Below are 22,920 nucleotides of genomic sequence, written 5' to 3'. Positions count from 1 at the left end.
CTGTCCGCGGCGCGCGCGCTGATTGGTCGCGTGCCGCCCGGCGCCGGCGGGGGTGGGCGGGGCCGGCCGGGACCCGCCCTTCGTCCCGGCTCCTGCCGCCGCCGCCGCTGCCGCCGCGCTGCGCCCGGGGACTGCCGGGCTTCGCACCGCCGCCTCTCACCGCCGGCCGCGCCCGGGCAGCCGATCGCCGTCGCGCCGCTCCCCCGTCCGTGCTTAGGCCAGCCATGTCCAAGCCGCCACCTAAACCGGCCAAGCCAGGTGAGGGAAGGACAGAGCGGCCTGGCCCGTCCTCGCCGTGCGGGGCGCGGGGCAGCCCGCTGCTGCCGACACGTGAATGGCTTGGGTTTCGGGTCTGCGCTCTCGAGCAGCCCGGGCGAGGGTGGGAGCGGGCACGGCCGTCCTTCCGTTCCGGACCGCACCCTGCCGCCATGAAGGCCGGCACCCTGCCCTCGGCGCCGGGTCTGGGCCCGACCCCGCGCCCGCTCTGGCTCGGGAGAAGGCTGGGGAATGCCCCCCGTTCGGAGCCATCGCCCAGGACGGGCTCCCCGTGTCACGGGCTGGCGGAGCCCTCCGGCCCCGGCTCGCTCGCCGGCAGCGCGGAGCCGCGGTGGCCGGCGGTGGCACTTGGCGCCGTGGCGTGCCCGGGCCCTGTGGCCCTCCGGGAGCTGCTTGCGTAGCCTGAAATGCACAGGAAGCCTTTTACCCTTTTAACTAACAGCGCTGAAGTGCTCCGAGGTTTGTCTCGTGATTGCTCGGATGGGCAATATACTAACGCATAAAACCAGTTTTATAGTGTAGTTGCATGCAACATTCTTCATCTTTACAGTTGGAATCTACTGTCTTCCCTTGTAGGACTCCTAACAGCCAAACTCTAAATGTGCTCTTGGAAATTCTGGTGTCAATGTGCACATCACCCTTTCTAGTGCATTTAGTCCTCAATGTGTAAGGTGTTGCACCTGTGTTTTTATCAGAAAAATTCACTGCAAAGCCAATTTTCTGAAATATTAATAGTAACCTTAGCTTCTTCTAAAAATAAATTGAAAAGCCATTGGAAGTTGCTCAGTTTTAAATCTTAGAATAGAAGTGGCATTTTTCAAGTAAATATACATTCTTCTGTGACAAATTTAACCATTAGCTTTAGGGTTTGGGGTTTTTTTTAAGTAAGGAATTGATCTGGAAAATTTAGTGGCTGTTTATCATGGTTTGTATCATCCATCACTGTAAGAGCTTAAATTCTTATTTAGAAATTAAAAACCCACTGTGACATCTCCCAAACCAGGACTGTCTGATACCTAAGTACATCCAAACTTCAACTTTTTTTGCACTTGGAATACTGTTTGAAATGCCCATGTAAAAAAATGCTTAGCCTAATTGAGTATTTTAACTAGACAGCTTATAAAACAGATTTTTAATTTGAAGTCACGTAAGTGCAGAAACAAGTTTAGACCATTTAAACCATCAGTCTCATCCTGCCTGCAGAAGCAAAATCTGCTAAAGCTCTCTGGCTGTAATTTCATCCTCATAAGAATTTCCTCTCCCTGTAGTTTGCTAAGCTGCTTTGAAAGCAGCTTACTTGAAATGAAAAAAACAGTAATAAAAGCATTGCTGTTGTGGACCCTTACCAAAAACAATCAGTACTGAGGAAGTCTGCAGGCTTCTGAAAGGATGTGGTGTTTCACAGCTGAATAGGTTTGAAAAATGGGATTTTCCTATGAAGTTGGTAACTCAGTTTTCTGTTTTTCAAGGAGATAAGTCAAATTTAACGTAAGTTTCTTAAGAGTTAGAGGCTGTAGGTCTGACTAACTTACAGGAGCTCTCAGACTGACTCAGACATGTTCTGTCAAAGCTAGGTTTCTCTCCCTAGTTTGGTGGGGTGCAGTTTGTGGTGTGCCTGATCTGATAAAATGTGGACTGTCATCAAAGGGACGTGTTCCCTACCCCCACCATCCTTTCTGTTCCATTTAGTTACGTGACAAGCTGATGGTGCTCTCTACTTTTTTATGTCCATTTATTTGTATGTCTATGTAAGGTTATTTTTATGTCTGATGAACTTGCTGAGCTGGTTTTCCAGCATGAGTGCTTGACACAGCAAAAGGAAATTCATAGGAGAAGGAACAAAGTAAGTAAGAAAGTAAGATTGTATTGCTAGCGACTTTCAGAGCCGATTAAGGGTAATAAGACTCATTTTTCCAAATCCCTGACTTTTGAGGAGAGAAAATTTAGTGGTGTCTGTTTTGTCAGATTTTTTCAAAGTAATTTTTCTGAAAGGCACTGCCTTCTCACATACTTAAATATTTCTGCAGTTGCATGTCTGACTTCTGTATGTTAACGCAGAATACAGATAGTACACCTTTGGTACTGTAATTGAATTTCTTGGGGTTATAGATAGATGTTATTTAAAGACATAAATATAGGAACTTCATGTGGTGACAGTTTCTACAGCAGTGGAAGGCTGTCTCTTTCAGTGGCATTTTGACTGCATTTACTCGAGTGTTTTGGTGCCTTTGGCCAAGCTGTGTTGATTTTTCTTCACTGGTTATTAGGTATCAAGTCTGTAAGCTCTGTCAGGAAACAGCAAGCCTGCTTGCATTGCTTATGAATTATGAAAGTGCAGGACAAACAGGAGAGAAAACCAGACATTAGTTTCTGTTATTCATTCCATTGTGTTTGGGAAATAGGAGATGCAGATTGGACAGAGAAAGAGGGAAATATTTTGGTGGTGGGGAAGTGAAAATATGTCGTGAAATAAATTTCCTTTTTAAAACACTGAGTCTTCACTGCTCAACTCAAGGATTTTGGACCTGAGTTTAGAGCTTTAAAAATGTGGGGAAAAGAGGTGATATGAAGGGGGAAAATCAACTAGCTGTGACACTGTCGTTTTCTTCAGTACATGAGAGCATTTTTTCTGACAGATTGCTTTTCTGTAAATCCTGTTGTGTGCACAGCACTTAAGGATTTCAGTTACAGAGATGGTTTTGAAATCAACATATGTTAGACAATTGTGTTTCTGAAAACTTGAGCTAGTCTTTTGGGTTTGTAGTCAGCCCTTGGGTAAGGGGACAAGATTGTTTATAGAGACTCTAAATGTCTTTTAGCTTATAGGGTTTTCAGGCCTTTTTTAAAGAAGTACTATACTTTTCCTGTGTAACTCTGTATTGTTACTGTTTTCTAGCTGTAGCTTTTGTTTAGACTCACTATCAAAAATAAAATGGAATGGAGTGGATGTTGAAAATAGCAGAAACATACTTTTTTTTCTTTCAGCATTATGCAAGAGTAGGGCTTCCCCTCCATCTTTTAAGAAATCTGTTGATGTCTCAAACTTCATTATTCTTTGCAGAGTTCATATCATGTTGGATATTAATCCTGTTAACAAACAGGATTAAGTCCTTTGGATTTGACAAGCTTTAATGGCTTCTCCTTAGTTGTCTGTTACTTAAACAGTGTTTTCTTGAAGAGTGCTAATTATCTGGTGATGCCTTTTTGATTAGAGCCTTATATAGTGTGCAGCAAAAGCTTTTGGGGAGACCGAAGGGGTGTACTGATATTTTTAAAAAGTCTTACTTTCATGTTCACGGTAAGGTTTGTTGATCCTGGCCTAGAGTTGAGACAACATTTATATTCTATAGAGAAAGACCAGCCTTTGTACCAAGGAAATTAGAGTTTTCAATTACTCCAGTTGACAGGGAGGCAGGAGGAAACATAAGGATTTAACATAAAGGGTTGCTACCTCACAATGCAGACTTGTTGACTTTTCTCCCGCTAGTAGCTGTCAGAGTTAAAAGTAGGATTCTTGACATAGATGCTTAGTTTGAGTCATAAACAAGTTCACCTTAGTTCTAAGGTGAAGTAGGAGCTGTGACAGCATTCACAGGAGCAGAACACTTGCATTGAGTCACATGCCTAAGGCCTCGGCAGTTGGCTTAAATTTGACATAAGTGATGGTGGTTTGGGTTTCTTCTGTACTCAAAGAAAGGTTTCTGTTAGCTAAGAAGATGTGAGCATGTGGATGTGGGGGATTATACTGCAGTCATCAGGTCTAAAGGGAGAAAAACGTCAGAGAAACAATTAAACAGTTCCCAGTCTGCTTTCAATATGAATTATAAACTTTCATTTCAAACCTCAAACCCTCTTATTACTGCAAGTTGCTGGGACCTCCAGCAAGCTTCCTGCAAGTGAAGGCATGCTGGTATTCATAAAAATGCAATTGATGAAAAACAGAGGATTTCAGATCAGGCTATGCCAGTGAGACTGTGTTCTCTTATATTTTCTGTGAGAATATTTTTACTTCTGATTTTCTCTAACGAAATGGCATTTGTTCCTTCCATTTCAGATACTGATTAGTGCAGTCCATGATTGTTCCTGGATACCTCAGTTTGTCATCTAGGCTGGCATCAGTTTGTCCTTTGCATTTTTTAGTATGCCCTTCTACCCCTCCCCCAACATGTATTCTCTGTGTTCACTTCCCCTTTCTGGTAAGCGTTACTTAGAAGTTGAAGATGGTTCTCTAAACACTGGAGGCTCCACCTTTTTCTGTCTCCATTGTGGCAATCCTTAAATGCTGTATTGGACTCTGCTGTGTCGGTGAGCAAAATGCCAAAGTACAAATGGCACTCCTGTCAAAAGTGTTTCCAGTACTTCTGTACCTGTTTGGAGACTTGTGTGCAAAGCACCTTGTTTTCCAGTTCCAAATGCTACAGGCTCGGGGCAGAGTCCAGAAAGCTTGCCGAGGAAAAGGACCTGAGGGTGTTGGTCAACAGCTGGCTGAGTATGAGCCATCCCAGGTAGCCAAGAAGGCCACTGGCATCCTGGCCTGCATGAAAAGTGGTGTGGACAGCAGACAGTACCTGTCCCCCTGTATTGGGTGGTGAGGCTGCACCTAAAGTCTTGTGTCCATTTCTGGGCCCCTCGCTACAAAAAAGACGTTGAGGTGCTGGAGAGACTCCAGAGAAGGGCAGCGGAGCTGATGGAGGGTCTGGAGAGTAGGTGGTGTGAACTGAGGGAGCTGGGGGTGTTTGTCCTGGAGGAAAGGAGTCGCGGGAGACCTTGTTTCTTTCTATGTCAGTCTGAAGAGAGATTGTTCAAAGGTGTGTGCTTTTCTCTTGTCCCAAGTGACAAGATGAGAAAAAATGGCCTCAAGTTGTGCCATGCAAGTTTAGGTTCAACATTAAGGAAAATTTCGTCACTGAAATTGATTGTCAGATATTGGAACAGGCTTTGCATATTTTCACCTTTTGGGACATTTGCTACAGGTAGGAGTTCAGGTTAAGTTGTTTTCAATCAAGTTGGTGCTTGAGTAACTGATTATGAACTGTTTCTGTCTAGCTTTCTGGCAGCAAGGAGAAAGGTGGCCCATGAGAGCCTAGGATTAGCTTGAACCATTTAAGAGGTTGACAGACTTGTGGTTTTTTAACTAACTGTAGACTACCATAGTCAATTCTGATTTTCTACAGCACAGAAATTATCCCTCCGTGTACTGTAGGCACTGACAATGCTTTGTGACACTCAGTGAGTCAATTCATCTTGAGTTAGTTATTGCGATTTTTATGGTAGTCTTGAGCTACTCAGTCTTAATATAGCTAATGAAAAGATGCTGCATCAGGATCAATATCTAAATAGTAGCACCTTATTCGAGTCAGTGAAATTTGATTATGGCAGTCTACAGCAGATGCTAACAAAAGACTCATATCAGTCCAATGGGGCCAAGCCTTGGTAAACGTTGATTTATCATTATTTTGTTTAAAATATGCGTGTTTTGAACCAAGGACTGTGTTGGGGTGGTTTTATGTTTGAGGATGTGATGTTAATTGACAGCTAATGAAATTCATTATCTCCCCTTTGGTGCTGAAATTTCAGCCTAACACAAATGCCTAAATAAGTAATGCCGTGCAGGTATAGGTCAGGTTTTGGTGTTTTTTTTCTTTTTTAGCTTTTCATTAGGTGGGTTGAAAGCAAATAAGAGAGTGGAGAATGTTTTGGTGGTAGAGGGGATTTTAATGCTAATGCTTGTGGCGGTTTGGAGAAGCTAGAGTAAAGGAACTGAAAGGAAGTGGGGAAAAAAAGTCACTGTGAGAGAAACAGTAACTCCTTGTTGCTGTGCTCCTTACTTAGCACTTCTTTGGAAGCAGTCTTCTGTTAATGATACTGCAATTGATTAAAAATAGACCTCAGAGTTGTAAGAAGAAAACGAAAATCTTTCAGTCTTTTTAGAAAATGGTGGTTTGGTTTTGTGAGGTCTTTTAATTACTTGGCATTGTGAAGCAGTGCTGGTATCTCTCTTCAGTATCAGAAGCTGCGTTTTTAAGCTGTCATTGCTGTTTAGTTTCTCTGCTTCATTGCTTTTATGCGCTTAGCAGGGAAAGGATCCTTTTAGAATTATGAGTTGCATGTTTCCCTTCCTCAGAAAGGCTGGAGAAGTTTATAGGTAAGTTATTCAAAATAAATTAAAAGGTGTGGGGTTGGCCCAACCTGACATTAGTTTTATGTTGCTAGCTACAGAGAGTGGAGGTTTGTACGCTAAGAGTATTTGTGTCTATTCAGTATGGATAATAAGTTACACTTTTTGCTTGTGAAGTAGTTGTTTTGCATACGTTTAATGCAAATTCCATAAGAAGGGAGAAGACAGTCTTATGACTAAAGTTTGGGATTTGTGAGACTAAAATATTACTAGTGACTGTCTCAAATTTGCAAAAGCAGGGTGTGCTTTGCTGATGATGTGGAAGATCAGGTGGAAAAAGTGTGAACTCCAGAGGATGGCCACAACAAATCAGCCCGTGTTTATCAAGAAACTGGGGTTTGAGCCAGATAAGGGAAGAGGCTATAAGTGTTTTATCATGTCTTCCCTTACTCATCTGGCTCAGGTGTGAAAATTCCCTTCTGTGAGGAAGGTGTCAGACATTCACACTAAGGCTGAAGATATTCATCCCTGCTGGTGGGGTATAACCAGCTCAGCTACACTGACTTGAAAGGCAGCTGTCATATCTTAGAAGGTGCCATAAACCATTCAGGCCCCAGACCAATTTCTGAGGCCTCCCACCAGAGACAACTGCGGATGATCCACAGAGAGTGTTAATTTAGTGTTATATCAGAGAGTGTTAATTTCTGCTCCCCCCTTGGAGATACCTGGTAATTCCCACCTGAACCTGAGCATATAATAATACATTTAACTTTGTGTTTCATGGGATTTTCCCTGTGGATCAAGGTTGTGGCTGTCACTTTGATGTGGACATCAAAATGGCTAGTCTTGTCCCCGGGTCCATAGGTGGTGATTTCTTTCTGTTATCTTATCCTTTCTTTCTGTATTTCTTCTCCTAACTTCTTCTGGAAATATATGGTAAACCAGATGAAAAAATTCCAATCAAGGCTTTAGTAAATGACCTGTATCTGGTTAAGTTAAAGTTTCTGAAGTGCCTTAGTTTGTGTGAATTTTGCTTTAAAATTTGTGAAGTATCTAATTCTACCTGAATGTTCTGAAAATTTGCATGTAAAGGCTTGTTATTGAAGATTTTTGTTCTTTCTCCTGTACACTGCTCTAAATGACTCAAACAACCTTCCCCTAAACCCACTGAGCAGACCAAGGCATAACAGGACTGAAAAGAAGACCCCTTTGAATCTGTCCCTATGCTTAGGAAAAGATTTGTTGTGGGACCTGTCACTGCCCTGTGCTTCCATGTGCTTTGTTTTTAAAAGGAAAACTCCTCTCATTAATCATGATGAGAATAAAGTAGTTAATGTGTGCCTGATGCCTTGAAATTTTAAAAAAGTACATGTGCTCTGTGTTCTAGTTACTTTGTCCTTTAAAAGTATGTTGTGGGGAGGTGCAGTCAGTCTACTTTGATAAGTTCAAATCTGTGCTAATTACTGGTTCACTGTCCTATGGGAATGTTGACACGTGGTTTGTACTAGAGAGATGGTAGTAAGTGGAAACAGAGGAAGACCTCAGGCACTTTCTATCTTTTTATGTCCTCCAAAGCAAAAATTACTGCCAATGCAAGCTCTGTCTGCATGCCTAGTGATAGGTATTGCTAGATAAAAAAACTCCCTGTGATTAGGCACCCATGTGCCTAATAAAATACAATTTCTCTTGTTTGCAGAACGAGGATTCAAGTCTGATGTGCCCTTTGCATGCTAACATTTTGTTATTTTAATCCTCTAGACTGTAAGTTGCATTAGAATTTGGTAACAAAAAAATCAAAATTTACAAATGCTAAAGTCCACTTGTTCTAAGCTCTTAAATAAAGCAAAGTGAACAGGCTAAATATCTTTTTATCAATAAATTTTTGAAATATCAATGCCAGTAATGAGCAGTGTTTAACTTCAATATAAAGTACTGTGAAATTAATATTAACGAGATCTGTTGTTCTAGAGATGCAGATCTGTACTTTGTATTTCATCACAGAAGAGTGTTTTAGCATGTGTTGGTCTGTCTATGACACTACAGTTGGACATTTGGGGAAGTAACTCCCTGTTTCAGGTTTATGCAATTTAAGAAAACCCCACAAACAAATGAAAAATTAATTTTGTTTACACAATGTGTTAGCCATACTGTAATCAGCATCGGTGTTTCCTATTTTCTTTGCCTCCACAGGTGTGATAGCTTTAGAAAATCTGTTGGCACATATGCAGTATGTTAGTATAAAAGACACATGAAACACACAAATGCACGTTTCTCCTTTTCCCTGTCTTCTGCCATCTTCTCATTTCCCCTTTTAATATTTCTCACTCTTCCCTTTTGTTGTCCATTTCCTCCTCTTACTTACATTAAACACTGAAGATGGGTGCATGATGGTTGCAGTCTCCATAGTTGTTAGTGTGCAGTTCTGTCTTTTGTTTTTGTGTCTTCTGTATGAGAAAGCCCAGGAGGAGGGTCAGTACTCCTGTCTTCCATCCTGTTGTGTCATTTCTTGTTCTTTGTTATTTTCTTTTTTGGTTTTTGGGTTTTTTTGTCGTTGTTGCTAGCTTCTCCCCAGCTGCAGTTCACGTTTCATGCTAAAGCTCTTTGGTCCAGGATGCATTACTGTGTGCTGTCCCTGTTCATCATCTCTGTATAGGTAGTAAACCACTCAGGTTTCATTCTTTTTAGCAGTTGCCGCAGTTGGAAGTATTTTGTTTCTGGGACAAAGGTTTGAGAAGTGTTGGACCTTTTATGTCTAGGAAATGGCTGCTATCTGAAAGAGAGAGCCAACCAATAAAGCGAAACCTAATTCCTGCTGTTAAAAATTAGAACTGGGATGAGCAATTACATATTGGGAAAAGAAATATGTACAGTATCTACATGCACTTGGCAAAGTGTTTACACATATTCATCTTATTTTTGTAGTTTTACGTACACTCAGTCACAAAAAAGCCTGAGAATAGAGAGCTAAGAAACGTCTTGCTTAGTTGTTATGCCTTGGCAAGTGTATCTTGGCATTACTGTTGCTAGGAAATATCCAGAAGCATTTGAAAATATAGTTTAAGAGCCACCCCAAGGGATGCTGCAAAATTGCAGTTGGGTACCATCCTCCTTTCTCAAGGTTAGCATATTCACCTCCAGAATCTCATAAAAGCCCTTAAGTTAGCATTCTAAAATGATTGCTTTTGTGGGTAGGATTTTAGATACTAAAGGGATAATAAAGACTACATCTAGTAGAAAAAAAAAGGACAAAATTCTAGAGATGATGGTTCTTAATTAGAAATGTAAAGGCTTGTTCTTGAGACCTACTCTGTCTTTACTTGCTTATCTCCGTTTAATAAACAACACAAAACATTGCATGTGTACACTTTATTTTACTGTATGGCCTTTGGTAGTAAGTTCATCAGTTTCTCTGAGTAGACAAAATAGTCTGGACCTAATGTGACCTAAGTAACACATTCTCCTGATAGATCAAACTCTGCAATTTTATACAAGTTAATCTATATAAACACATATAGTGTAAGAACCTGTGTGTAACCTACACTTGCAAGTTTAGAACATTTAAAAGTAAATAAAGGTACATACTTAGGACTTCAGATACCTAAAAGTAAACAATACAGAGCAGTCTGCCTAATATATTCCTCTAGTAAGTCCAATGGACTCCAGCAGCTCGGCTAATTAAATTATGTAACATACATGTTTCTTCTATATTTGTACTTTCTGTTCATGCTCTTGAAAAGTACCTTTTGAATTTTTAAAAAAGTTTGTAGGGAACCTTCTTTTTAATTTAAAGCTCTCTGCATTCAGGTTATTTTTTCTTGGCTTGAATGCTGGTGTCCGTCCCTTTGAAAGTGCCCTATTAAAGCATCTGTTAGCCACCTACTGGAATTGCAAACCCTATGCCTTGTGTTAAGCATCTGAACAGGACATCAGTTGTACATTAAATAGGGCTCTGTGACCATTTGTCATTTTTTCTTTATGAGTTCTGTGTTACTGCATTATTTTCCTAATAATGACTGCAAGTAAGTGTAAGAACATGTTGGTGTCATTGATCATTGGTTTGTTTATTTCTTCTTTCCTTAATTCTTTGTCATTTGACAGATTCGATGTTAGTAATCAAAGTACATACAAGAAGGTTCCCTACAGTATGAGTGTGTGAGTGTGTATATGAGTGAAATTACTCTTTTCCTCAGAAATCAATGACAGCACTTCTATTACCCAGTGAGCTGTAAAGACTGTATTAAGTGTGCAGAAGAGGCTGTTTAGATGTAATTGATCAGGTGGCCAGTTTCCTTCATAACCCATGTTGCTGGGTTTTTTAACTCACGATGCAGATACTCAGCAACCTGATGTTCTTTGATAGCACAAATTCATTCAGGAACCGGTGTTAAGCTTAAAGGAATGTATTTGGATTTAAAGGCATGGTACTGGTACTGACTTTTTAATTGGGTTGGTTTTTTTGTTTTGTTTTGTTTTTTTTAGGGCAGGTTAAAGTATTCAGGGCCCTGTATACGTTTGAGCCCAGAACGGTAAGTACATCTTTACTTCAGCAGTTTGAGAATCTTGCTTTTAACCTTGTCCATAATATTTCTTCAATTCTGCTATTATTGGCATGTTAGACTTACTGTACTTAAATTTTAATAAACTGTTGATGGATACTCATTCTTAATGTGAATAAAACTGTCTGATTAATCATAAGTCTCTTTTAAGAACAGCTCTGTTTAAAAGCAGCATGCTTTCTTCTGTAGTATGTTACCTACAATCAAGGATCAGAAATCTTGAATAATTTGTTTTTTCTTCCAAAGACAGCAATGATAGTTGACACCTAAGAGATCTGGAGAACTGGGACCAACCAAAAAGAGTCCCAAATGAAGTTGACAAACCTAAGAGATATTTCACTGCTTCCTATGCACAGTACTTTGTTGGAAAGGCCACAGTCTTCCTGTGTTGTTAGGAAAGTTAGTGATCCAGGAAGTTAGCTGTAAGTAAGTCGAACTATGGACTGTCAGGCTGTTGTCTCGGTGATAGAGAATTTGAGTTATCATTCTTTTGAATGAAGAGGTGAATGTATTCTGACTTATCCAGGCATTTGTTTTTCCTACATACACACATTCAGATATATTTGTTTCCTTTTTTTTTTTTATTAAAGCCAGATGAACTGTACTTTGAAGAAGGAGATATCATTTACATCTCAGACATGGTGAGTCTAAGACATCCCATACAGACTGAATATTTCTGAGATGCAATATATCCTATCTAAAATATTTTCCCTTTTTTCTGCAGAGTGATACAAATTGGTGGAAAGGAACTTGTAAGGGGAGAACTGGACTAATTCCAAGCAACTATGGTAAAGTCTAGAATATTTTTATTTGGTAAGATCATTCACAATTAAAGGAAATCACTAAATAAAAAGACATCATCTCAAAAATAGACCACAGTATTGGTGCTTAACAGTACTCCACCATGTATTTTAGAATACATCCATCTGCAGTAGCAGTTACCAGTGGTAACCACTGTAGGTACCACTACATCAGCAGTGCACAAGCTGTCTTGTATTTTTATAACCTAGGGACAGTTTGGGTTTGCTGAGTGTTCATGTTTCTGGTTATGCTCTTCAGAGATACTGAGATACTCTCAAGTTTTGAGGAGAAGAACACTTGGATCTAAAGGATGGAGTTTTGCTTGCCTTTTGTGGTTTTTTTAGTGAATATATTCTGCCACAGAAAATGTTGGTTTCTTGGGGTTTGCACCACGTTAAATATCCCGTGTGTGTTTGGACTGAATAGAAACAGCTTTTTCAGATTCAACGAAAATCACTGTTAAAAGCCATCAGTACAGACAACACAACACAATTCCTCCAAGTCCTGCCAGGAATTGTAGACAGAGTAGCAGTGTCTCATGACAGATTGCATCACAGCTGCCAATATGACTTAGGTTGATTCATGTTGTCCCTTCTTCAGTAGGAGACATTATGGTAGCAATGCTCTGTTTCCCTGCCCTGTAGTTAGTAGAAATATATTAATAGAAATCTGTGGTGTAATCATTGAGGCTGCATGAATTTTCACTTTAGTTTGTGACTTCCAAACTGACTCTACTCTTGCTGTCTGCCAGAGATCAGAGATCATGCACTGTTAATATGCAAGAAGGCTAATTTATACATGCTGCATATCTACATTCAAATTTCTTTTGAATATTGAAGTGAATATTGAAAATAAACCCAAAAATCTCTTAATTCATGTTCCCATTGAGATTATTTGTAAGGGTTCAGTTTTAGACCAGGGTTGGGGTGGTGTCTCTGTCCGCACATTTGCAAAAATTCCATGTATAAGCAGAACAGAAGCTTTTGCAGACCTTAAGAACAAAGAGTACTAGGAACACGTCTTCTTAGACCACTTGTGCAACGTGATGCTGTTTGAAGTTTTCACAAGGTTTTCTCTGAATTAGTTTCCCATACACTGGAAATTAAAGTGCGTCTCACTAGTCTGTCACTCACAAATCTGTTTTCATTTTAGAATCAAGTATGCTTTGTTTCCACACAGGTTTCAAGTACATGTTTCAGAAGTAGTTAGAATTTACTCTTTCGTTTCAGTGGCAGAGCAAGCAGAGTCTATTGATAATCCACTGCATGAAGCTGCCAAACGAGGTATGTTTGGTGTTTTAGTTGTGTGATGCCAAAGGATGATTTGCTTGTTTTCTACTGTAATAATAATGAGAGTAATAGTAATAATAATATATTTAGAATTAAGATGTTCTACTTGTTTTGGTTGTTTTGTTTCTTGAGCAAGTTTTTTGGTAAGTTTTATGGCTTTGAAAAGGTGAGATACTGCCTGGTGGAATTGCCGCTCTGTCTATACACAGAGGAATGGTGGTACCATCCATTGAACTACATATATAGGTATATATATATAGGATATAAAGGTCTTCTGGGAATAGGAGAAAAGATATTTGGTACTGGTTAGTATGACTTTGTCATGATTTGCTATGACTAGGTATGAGTGGTTGTTCAGTGAATTAAAAATTGCTGCTAATCGCTTCCTCTCTTCATAAGTTAATGGGAAGACTGACACCATTTAGACAGTACTATTTACCTGTAATGCTTCTCTTAACTTTGCAAAGAAAAAACAATAATCAAAACTGATTTTGTCTTTCAGGCAACCTGAGCTGGTTGAGAGAGTGTTTGGATAATCGAGTCGGTGTCAATGGTTTAGACAAAGCTGGAAACACAGCTCTGTATTGGGCATGCCATGGAGGCCATAAAGGTATCAGAGCATTAATTTGAAATTATTGTTGTCTGGTTTTCTTGTTATGCTTGTTAGGCTGATTGATAAAATTGTAGTGCTAAATAATAAAGCCAGTTTTTTTTCCATGTAATTCTATTTTTTATTTCTTTAATAAAAATCAGGCTAGGAGGTAGGTTCAGCTCTATCAAGTGCTGTGTGTTTTGTTGTTGCTCTTGAAGCAGGCAAGCTCATTAGTGTAACTTAGAGGAAAAGTGGAAGGAGGACAGATCAAAAAGAAATGCAGTATTATTTGGGGTACTTCATGCAGAAGCATTTTTTGTGACTAATTGTTGTTTGCTCAATGCAGTCTGATTTACAGATTTTCATTAGCTGATTTGATTGGTCTTTTGTTGAATCTTAACTACAATGAATGCAAAAACAGCATAATTCCTTTCCACTAAATTCTTCTCTTGCCATCTCTCCCTGCAGATGTAGTAGATGTGCTGCTTGCCCAGGCAAACCTAGAGTTAAACCAGCAGGTAGGTTGAACCCATAGACCCTTAGCGTAGAGGCGTGATGTTACTCACCTTTGGTAGAAGCTGAAAGGGTTTTTGCTGCATTTTAATCCTGTTGCTTTTCCCTCTAACTCCACAGAACAAATTGGGAGACACAGCTTTGCATGCTGCTGCATGGAAAGGTTATGCAGATATTGTAGAGATGCTGCTGGAAAAGGGTAAAGATCTTCACCAAGGTTTCGACAATCTGTGTAGAGACTAGATTCCTGAATGTTGTTTAATTTGTATTTCTTAAGTGTTTCTGTATAACTCAGCTACAGTCTTTAGCCAGCTCACCTGCCTGACTTGCAGGAAAAGTCTTGCAGAAAATTCTGGCAGCTGTTTGGAAGGTAGACATCTCACCTCAAGATAATTTCATCCTGCTTTACAGACAAAATCAGGCACTTTAACCCCAGAACAGCAATGACATCTGCTTCTTAAAAAGGAAGAGCAGCCAGCAAGTTTCCTAAACAACTGTAGCTTATGCAAGAGCATCCATAGCTTTTGGTCTGCTTCAGAGCAGTCAGTAGCTCAGATTCCCTTGTCTATTACTATTCTACCCACATTAGTGAAAGTCATATCATAATGGCATTGGTTGAGAAATAACTGGGATTGTGATTTCTGATTAAACTTTTCCTCATGAAGGGGCAAGAACAGATCTGAAAAACAACGAGAAGAAACTGGCTTTAGATATGGCAACGAACGCAGCTTGTGCTTCCTTGCTTAAGAAGAAACAGAGTGCAGGTATTTCTGGTTTTGTTTTTCTGATAATTTTACTTTTGGAGAAATAATACTTTAGTCAAATACCAATATACTGATAGCCATAAAAACCATTTGGGAGGTACGTGGGCTAAGACTTGTGTCTGGAAGGGCTTGCTTGAGAGAGTTAGTTTAGAGCTATGGTAGGAAGATGGTTTATCATATGCCATGCTGCTGACTCCACAGAAAATGGCACCTTGTATCAGCAAGAGGCATAAGAGTTCAGAAGAGTTCAGAAGGTGTGAAAATACTAAGGGAAGAGATGAAAATAGAAGACTGGCCCTTCAGACAAAATTAATGCAAGGATAGAAACTATTTTAAAAGTAACATACCAAAAGGGATAGGGTGCAAGAATAAAACAATGTTCTGTCTTTCTCCATGTGCTTGTCTGTTCTTCCAAACTTAAGCCAAAGAAGCGCCAACATATGATCCTCCTTTTCTTACTGCTAATTTTTTTCTTACTTTCTTTTTTCTATGTGTCTCTGAGTGACTGTCTAACCGAGAAATAAAGAATGCTTTCAGGTGTTAATTAAAATAGTCTCACTGCCTACCACTTGTCTTCATCTCTCCAAATAGCATAGTGTCCCTGTCCAAAAGAGTTAAAGAGGCTATTTTAAAAAGCTAAAGACTGAATTGTTCAGTATTCTGTAAGTACTATTGCCTGTAGCTTTCAGGAGGCTGAAGTAAGGGTGGAAACTCTTAAGTGGAATAAGAAATTACTTGAAAACACAGGCAGGGTTACAGTCAGGTTTGGTGGGATATGCAATACAGCAATTGCATCCTCACAGGCCTAGTGAGATCAGAGGGAATGCTAGCCTGTAGGGGCCTAGAGGTTATGGTAATTAAATGGAGGAATAGCTGACTGCAACTTTAGAAGGCCAGGAAGAGCAATTGCAGCAAAAATACTGTTCTGCTCTTTAGCAGAGGTGAAATCAGGATTTCCCAGAAACGTGGCAAATTTTTTCTCCCAATCTTAGTTCTTAAGAAAGGAGTATTAAAAAAGGGCAATATGTATATATAATATATATTATTATATATATATTATATAGTATTTTCCTAAAGTTACTTGATCCCTATTAGAAAAACTTTGTTCATCTTTGGTTGTTGATTGTAGGCACCTGGCACAGGTGCCTACAATCTCTCTTCTGATGTCCCAATAATTGTACCAATGTTTTATTTCCTGATGCTAAGTAACTAATCTACATAACTAATCTACTTCTTCACTCCCTTTAAATTAATTTTGTTTCAATGACTAACTGCTTTTTTGTCCTTAGTCCCCTTGTCTCTGTCTTAGTCATCAGTCTCTGGTAATTTCACTCCGTGTCTTTTTTCACTTGCCTTAATATAACAGCTGATGTTCTCAGTCTAATTGCAGTTTCAGTATTAGCATCTTTGTTCATTTTTCTATCTTAACTTGGGCTTTTATAATACTCTGACACCACCAATTCCTATACTTTCCTCACATTTTGTATTTTCTTGGTTATTTTCACTAATTTAATTTTTCTGTCTCTTGATTCTGCATTTAAATATTTCCAATGTCTGGATGTGAAATATTGTTCTTTTTCAGAGATTCAGTTCTATATCAGCAGTCACCTCTCCCTTGTTCCTGTTTACATATGGCTTCTATCACAGTCCATCTCTAAAACTGTTTTATTGGAGGAAGCTTACTTTGTCTCCAATGTTCAGATTTATGTTTTACTTGTACAGACAGATATTCAAATGCCAATTGCTGAAGTACATTTTAAAAAATTAAAATTATTAAAATCATGTCGTCGAAATATTAAAAGGTTGTGTTAATTGTGCCGCTAAACAGGGGAGCAGAAGAAATGTCATTTGTACTTGCTTGAAATATGGCCCCTTGAGCACAAGGCTCTGCAATTTCTTTTCTTCCTGTTCTCCGTTTGCTGCTTCTCCTCCTAAAAATGAGAAACGTTTTTTTCACTTAGCTTTTTTTTCCCAAAATGGTTGAGCAGGTTCATTTTAAACTTATTCATTATTCTTGTTCCAGAAATGTAGGATAACATGGTTGTCGCTTCTGTGAATTATGTCAGTCTTGTTGCCTCTGTGCCTGGTATTTTCAGTATTTTAAATTTTTTTAAATTTTGTTTTCTTTCCAGGTACAGTCCGAACATTGAGTAATGCAGAGGAATACCTTGATGATGAAGACTCCGATTAGGTTTTTGATTCCATATGGAAAACTATAACTTGCATTGCCTATGTCATTTTCAAAACATATCTTTACAACTGTAAAAATATCTCACTTAGAGTATCGCAGTATAGCATATTAATGAGAGGGTGAAATCATGCTTGCAAAGGAATAATCTTCATGTAGCCAGATAATGTCACATTTTAAGTTGGAGTTCCTTTTTGGAATTATCATAGAGAAAGTGTGGCACACCTTTAGCATTGAATATGGCAGAGGACCATCTTCTAAACTCACAGGTTTCATCTCAGGCCGTCCCAGCAAGTGCCTTGTATTTCTGGAATACTGAAAGGTCCATGTGGGACAGGAGGACACCACTGCTAACATTTCCCCAAATCCCTCTGGGTATATGTTCCTTCATGCAGCTAATACTGACAGTCAGTACTGGCTGGCAGGCATAAATGGAGATGCTGCCGTAGAGAGGGGCAATTGTTTGCCCGCATGGGAGACAGCATTGCAAGGTTTGGTTTTTAATTTTGGTAAATTTTTTTCCCTTCCTTCATCCCTCTTAAGTGAGATGCAAAATAACCTGAGACAATCTGCCTCAGGAGTGCTTTGTCTTCTCTATTGCTGTGGGCCCAGTCCCTGAAATGTAACACAGGTGAAAGGCTTGCTTAAGTCAGGTTTGCTTTAGAAATTCACTTGGACTTTGTGGCTTGATTATTTTGCTTTTTGAACTGTTATTATGCTGAAACCATTTGTAGTGAAAGGAACACAGAATATTTTTCTATTTATCCTGCCTAAAATTTTTTAATACAGATCTTTGCTTTTTTTTTTTGCAAGTGCTCTTATGTCTTGTCTTAAATTACCTCAAAGTTTAAGTGTGTTTGAAGTAATGAGGGAAGATGTGCATCAAATATGCCACAGGTATCTTTAGAAGAGACACCTGAAGCTGAATAAACATTTTTAAAATGTATTGCTGCTTCCTGTGAATTAAAGAAAAATGGAAAATAAATTCAGCTACTTTGAAGATTCCCTGCCAAGTTAAAAAATAACTTCCTTCAGATTGCTCAAGTAGCTGTAGCTGAATATTGCACATTACCAAGAGATACTTTCTTATTGTCATGGTAAGTAAATGTTACAAGTATTTGAGATACAATCTCATTTTCAATTTTTTATTGCTAACTTCTCTAATAGAGACTTCTGACAAATTCATTCTGACACAGCAGTCTGTGATACTAAAACAAAACCAAAAAATGGAGAAAAATAGGGACAAAAAAAAGCTCTTGTGAAAGACTGGGGATAAATGAAAAGCTCTTGTGGAAGTCTGGGGATAAATGAAAATCACACTAAGTATTTAAGATATTTTTAAAAGTCTAGAGCACTCCTAATTTCCAATTTTTAAAAATACATTGAGCCAGATTTTTTTTTTTATCGTCCTGCAAAGAACTAGATGCCAGTAAAGCTTGTTAAGCTCTTATCAAAGAAGGCAGTGTTTGATTGACCAGAAGTGTTTAAGATGGGTCATTGCACAAGCAATCATTTGCAGATGTAATTCTAGACTGTTTAAATGTTAAAACTATAGAACAAATGTTTTAGCCCTATGCAATACTGTGGTTAAATGAACAGTGATGTTTTATTTTGTGTGAACTTGAAGATCCTAGAGGGAAAGAAATAAAAACCAAAGCCACCAATTTTTCTCTCTAGCTTTCATTAGAACAGTTGTTGAACATAACTCATTATGTTTAAGACTGTTCTGCTTCTCATTTAATCAGCCAGCTCTTTTACTAGCTCAGCCTTTTATCATAGTTAAACCGCATGTTATGCTGCATACTGTTGATTAAAATTATGCAATTTCAAAATGCAAGCTTTAAAGTCCTGTAATGAGAGGCAAGAACCTTCAGGTATCTGTTGCATGAGTCTTTTTCCTGCAAAAAACAAAAAGCTCAGAAACTTAAAATTTTTCAGTGTCACAGGACATGGAGGGAATGGCTCAAGTCACTGTTTTTTCTGTGGAGCTTTGGAGGCAGTGTCTGTATTCATAAATAACTCTTGATGTAACGTCTTCTGCTGCCATGGATTCAGCAGCCTACAAGGAAGGGGTTATGCTCATGTCTGTGCAATTAACAGCTGCCAGGAGCCCCTGTGTTCTGCAGACAGATCTGAGTGCTGCATAGGAGTTGTGACAGAAGCACAAGTTGAGCCCAAGGATTGCACCCAAAGTCTTGCTGGAGTCCTGAAGGAAGCACATTTACATCGCAGGCACGCAGGGAGTGCTGTCATTTCTTTCCAGGACAAAAATTACTGCTTTTTGTTTTTTCCCACAACTTTGTTTTTCTTTATGAAACTGTCTGTTCATCTTGTGAAATACAAATCACTGTGAAAGCTTTCAGGCAATAAATTACTTTTTGTCTAACTCCAGGAGTAAAGTTTTGATTAAAAAAAAAAAAAAAAAAACAAAAAAACAAATACAACACAATAATTTTTTAAAAAATAAAAAAACCCCAAAACAAATGTCACACTAAAAGTTTTAACTGAGTGGCCCATTTTCTAACAGTCTCCAGCTTTTAACACGGACTTCTTTTTCCTGAAGACACTAATGTGTTTCTTGTGTTTGATGTTATATCAAGGACCAAAGATTGCTGAAAGTAAGTTAGCCTGACCTTGTGGTCATTTTATTTACATGCTACAAAGTCAGATGTTTGCACAAGCAGCACACATAAAAATTAAAAATTTGTTTGCCGTCATTGCCACTTTCTAAGGAAACTGTTGAAACCCCATGGAACAGAGTAAAAAATAATGGGCTGTCAGTCATCTGCTTCATGAGACAGATAAAAGCTGAACTTACTAGAAGTGTTTTAGGACAATATTAGTCAACTGTATGTACTTTGATCTTATCAGGAGTTAAAAACAAGCAGAAATTAAAAAAAAAAAAACACAAAACAAATTTCTTACAGCTAGATGAAATTACAGCTGGAGTAAGCTGATAATCTTAGTAGTTATGCAAACCTACTTGCTCTCCCTACTTTTCTTCTATGTTTGTACCACTACACTTATTTGACTTTAAGACTTTCCAAAGGCAGGTACATTCAGGTGTGTAACAATCAGAAAAAGAGGGGATTTAGGAACAGCGAACGGAAAGTTCTCAGGCTCATGGTATCTTATAACTGAACATTGAAGGATTTTTCTGTCTTTCATACTTCTGGTTAAATTAATGTGTGTGCCTTTCTATTGAAAATCAGCTGTGCTCCCATCAGAAATTTTGTACTGCTAGGGAATAGAAATTTCTGGATTGATTTGAGGCTCTTTGAAAAGAAATTAGTAAATTTTCTGTTGGCTTCATCAGAGGAATCAGATGCTTGATCCCTGTTTCATGGAAGGAAAAAGTGGGACATTTCTTGCATTGTCTTTAGTATAGTTACTGGATTCTTGATAATTTTCAAGTTGGTATACTGTTTTCCTAAGACAACCCCATCTTACTGAATTCCACTCATACACATCATGTCACCTGAAATGTAATTTGCCTAAAACAGAACAAGAAGAAATTGTTTTGAAGAACTTGGAACAGAAATCTTCATAAGAAATTAATTTGATACAAAATCAAATATCCTAATTTGCTAAATAAAAACGTAAGAGCTGGCTTGGTTTTGGTTGGTTGGGCTTTTTTTGAAGCTACACATTAAACCAATAGAGACTAAAAATAAGGCAATACTACAAAAGGAATTCAGAAAAAAGTGATTTTTACATCACTAATTCTGGAACAGAATGTGGACTGGTGGTAGTGTCTGCCTGTGGCAGAAAGAAACACCAAGGGTCCATTTACCTGCTGCCTGTTGTTTCCCAGCTGAAAGTTGATGCTGAAGATGATGTGTCCCACCTGCAGCCTTTTCTAGAAAGCCACATCAATATTTAATCCTCCTGCCAAGGTCAGTGGTCCTCCTTTGAGCTCTGTAGAGCAGTCCATAGAGCACCAGAGGGTTCTCCTGGAAGACATTCCTCAGTGGCTTTGTGACATTGCTAACCTGAGAGCAATGCCACTGGGAAAGTAGTGTGCTACAGCTAATGTTCACCCACACAGGTACAAAAACAGGGTTGTGAGCAACTCCTGAAATCAGAGGCTGAAGGAATCTCTTGCAGAGATGATGGTAATTTAGATGGGATTTTTAAAATGTGCAGCAGCACAGAACTTGGCAGGGTGCCAACACTCAGCTGTTATATGTGTCAAGTTTATGCAGCCAGAAAGGGTCTGTAACTTGCACTGTTCCCTTGTGAGTTGCTCCTTTCCCTGAAATTCTGAAGCATGCATTAGAGTAAATGTTTGTTCTGTTCTTTCTGTCTTTATCCAGAGATGGACTTCTAACTTCAAGGAAATTTATTGAGATTTAATATAAAACAGGTATGAAGACTCAAAGTGCCACAGGAAAATAGGACATTTGGAATTTTGATATAGCCATATTTCTGATTTGAAATCTCAAGCAAGTCTCAGGAATCCAGTGAAGATACATGGGCAGTGGAGGACCTCTGCTGTTTAGCTCAGCACATACCTGTATTAGTTTTCTTGATTTACGTTGCTTAATAGAGTATATTTTTGCTCACAGCTTTACTGCAGTCACACTGCCAATTAACTTAATGTCTACAGGGACATAGTGAAATTAATGACCATCTTCAGTCTGTCTTGAACATCTTCAGACATGCTCAACATAAAATTAGAATCAAATGCTCACAATTTATATTTAATTTTAATCCTTCCTGTTCAGCAGACAAGCACCAGTAGTTTCATAGTGTTAATAAATTACTCAGACTTCCTTAACTGAAAGTTCTATATTTTTCATGTAATTTCCCTTTTCTGGTAAAAGATGGCATATTTCATATAATCTGAAATTCATTAAAAACTAGTTTATATTCTTCTCAATCTATCATTTTTTCACTTCTTTTTTATATTTTTCCTGAAGATTTCTGTTTAAGCCATTATGCTGGAAAATTCCTGCTACATAGCTGTAAGTTTGAAATGGAAGAAGAATGAAGAAATAAAAATTATGTCTGGCCTACATGTGCTTACAATGAAAGCAAGAGCAATAAAACTTCTGTTGACCAGAACATTTGTGTTAGAGGTAGATTTAGCAGTGGCCATTAAAATTAGGAGAAACTTAGATTGATTAGAGCCTGAGCTAGCACTTACTTTAGCTTTGACAACTCCCATCTAATCAGAGAATGTGATTTCAGTTACAATTCTGTCAGTACTTTTCTAAAAGGTAGTTTCCACATGGAGTTTCACCAGTGGAGAGTCATGGTGTAATACAATTTCAACCAAATTTCATTCTGCTTAAAGATTACAGAGTGCTCTCTAGTCAGCCGAGAAGAATTCAAAAGTTCAAATCACTTCAGAGGCTTAACCACAGCAAATATTTTCTCATCTCTTGGACAATATCAGAAGAAGAGTTTTCATAGGCTTCTTCTAACTAGTGCTGAAAGTGTTTGAATTACTTTCAGTAGGTGCGACAAGATCATTCAAACTAAACGGGTTTGAAATGAAAAACCATTATTACAGAGGAGAAAATAAGTTGAAAGGGTCTGGTGGTGCTCATATTTAATTAGGAGCCACTTCCATTCAGTTTTAACTGAAGCCAGCCTACACCAGACACAGCTTCAGCAGTTTTGTAACCACTTAAAGGTTCTAGTTTTATTAATGTTGTTTTAGGGAAACTACAGTTTAGTTGTATGTTTCCGTTTTATGGGCTGTTAGCTGCTAATTATCTGAACTCTGGCTATGCACTTTTCCCTGTTGCACCAGTTGCTGCACCTACAAGCTATTACTCTTTCCATTTCAGTCTAGTACTCAGAAAATTTAAATGA

The 22,920-nt window shown here is 38.7% G+C and overlaps 1 protein-coding gene across 2 annotated transcripts; it reads left to right on the top strand.

Annotated features, from left to right (window-relative positions):
* The first annotated feature begins 109 nt into the window (after positions 1 to 109).
* Positions 110 to 19,483, top strand: OSTF1 (osteoclast stimulating factor 1). 2 transcript variants are annotated; one of them, XR_009275928.1, is made up of 11 exons: positions 110 to 258; positions 10,874 to 10,920; positions 11,541 to 11,591; positions 11,675 to 11,738; positions 12,981 to 13,034; positions 13,543 to 13,650; positions 14,101 to 14,150; positions 14,266 to 14,344; positions 14,811 to 14,909; positions 17,042 to 18,194; positions 19,036 to 19,483. XR_009275928.1 is itself a non-coding variant. In XM_058823354.1 (10 exons), exons 1-10 carry the CDS (start codon positions 225 to 227, stop codon positions 17,098 to 17,100), a joined length of 645 nt encoding a protein of 214 aa, XP_058679337.1. In that variant the 5' UTR covers positions 110 to 224; the 3' UTR covers positions 17,101 to 19,483. The 2 variants fall into 2 exon arrangements, 1 of the variants encoding a protein (XP_058679337.1); XM_058823354.1 differs by having other exon boundaries at positions 17,042 to 19,483.
* The last annotated feature ends 3,437 nt before the right edge of the window (positions 19,484 to 22,920 follow it).

The sequence above is a fragment of the Ammospiza caudacuta genome, chromosome Z (assembly GCF_027887145.1).
Source record: "Ammospiza caudacuta isolate bAmmCau1 chromosome Z, bAmmCau1.pri, whole genome shotgun sequence".
Taxonomy (NCBI): domain Eukaryota; kingdom Metazoa; phylum Chordata; class Aves; order Passeriformes; family Passerellidae; genus Ammospiza; species Ammospiza caudacuta.
Note: the sequence above shows the minus strand (reverse complement) of the source record. Positions and strands in the feature narration are given on the sequence as shown.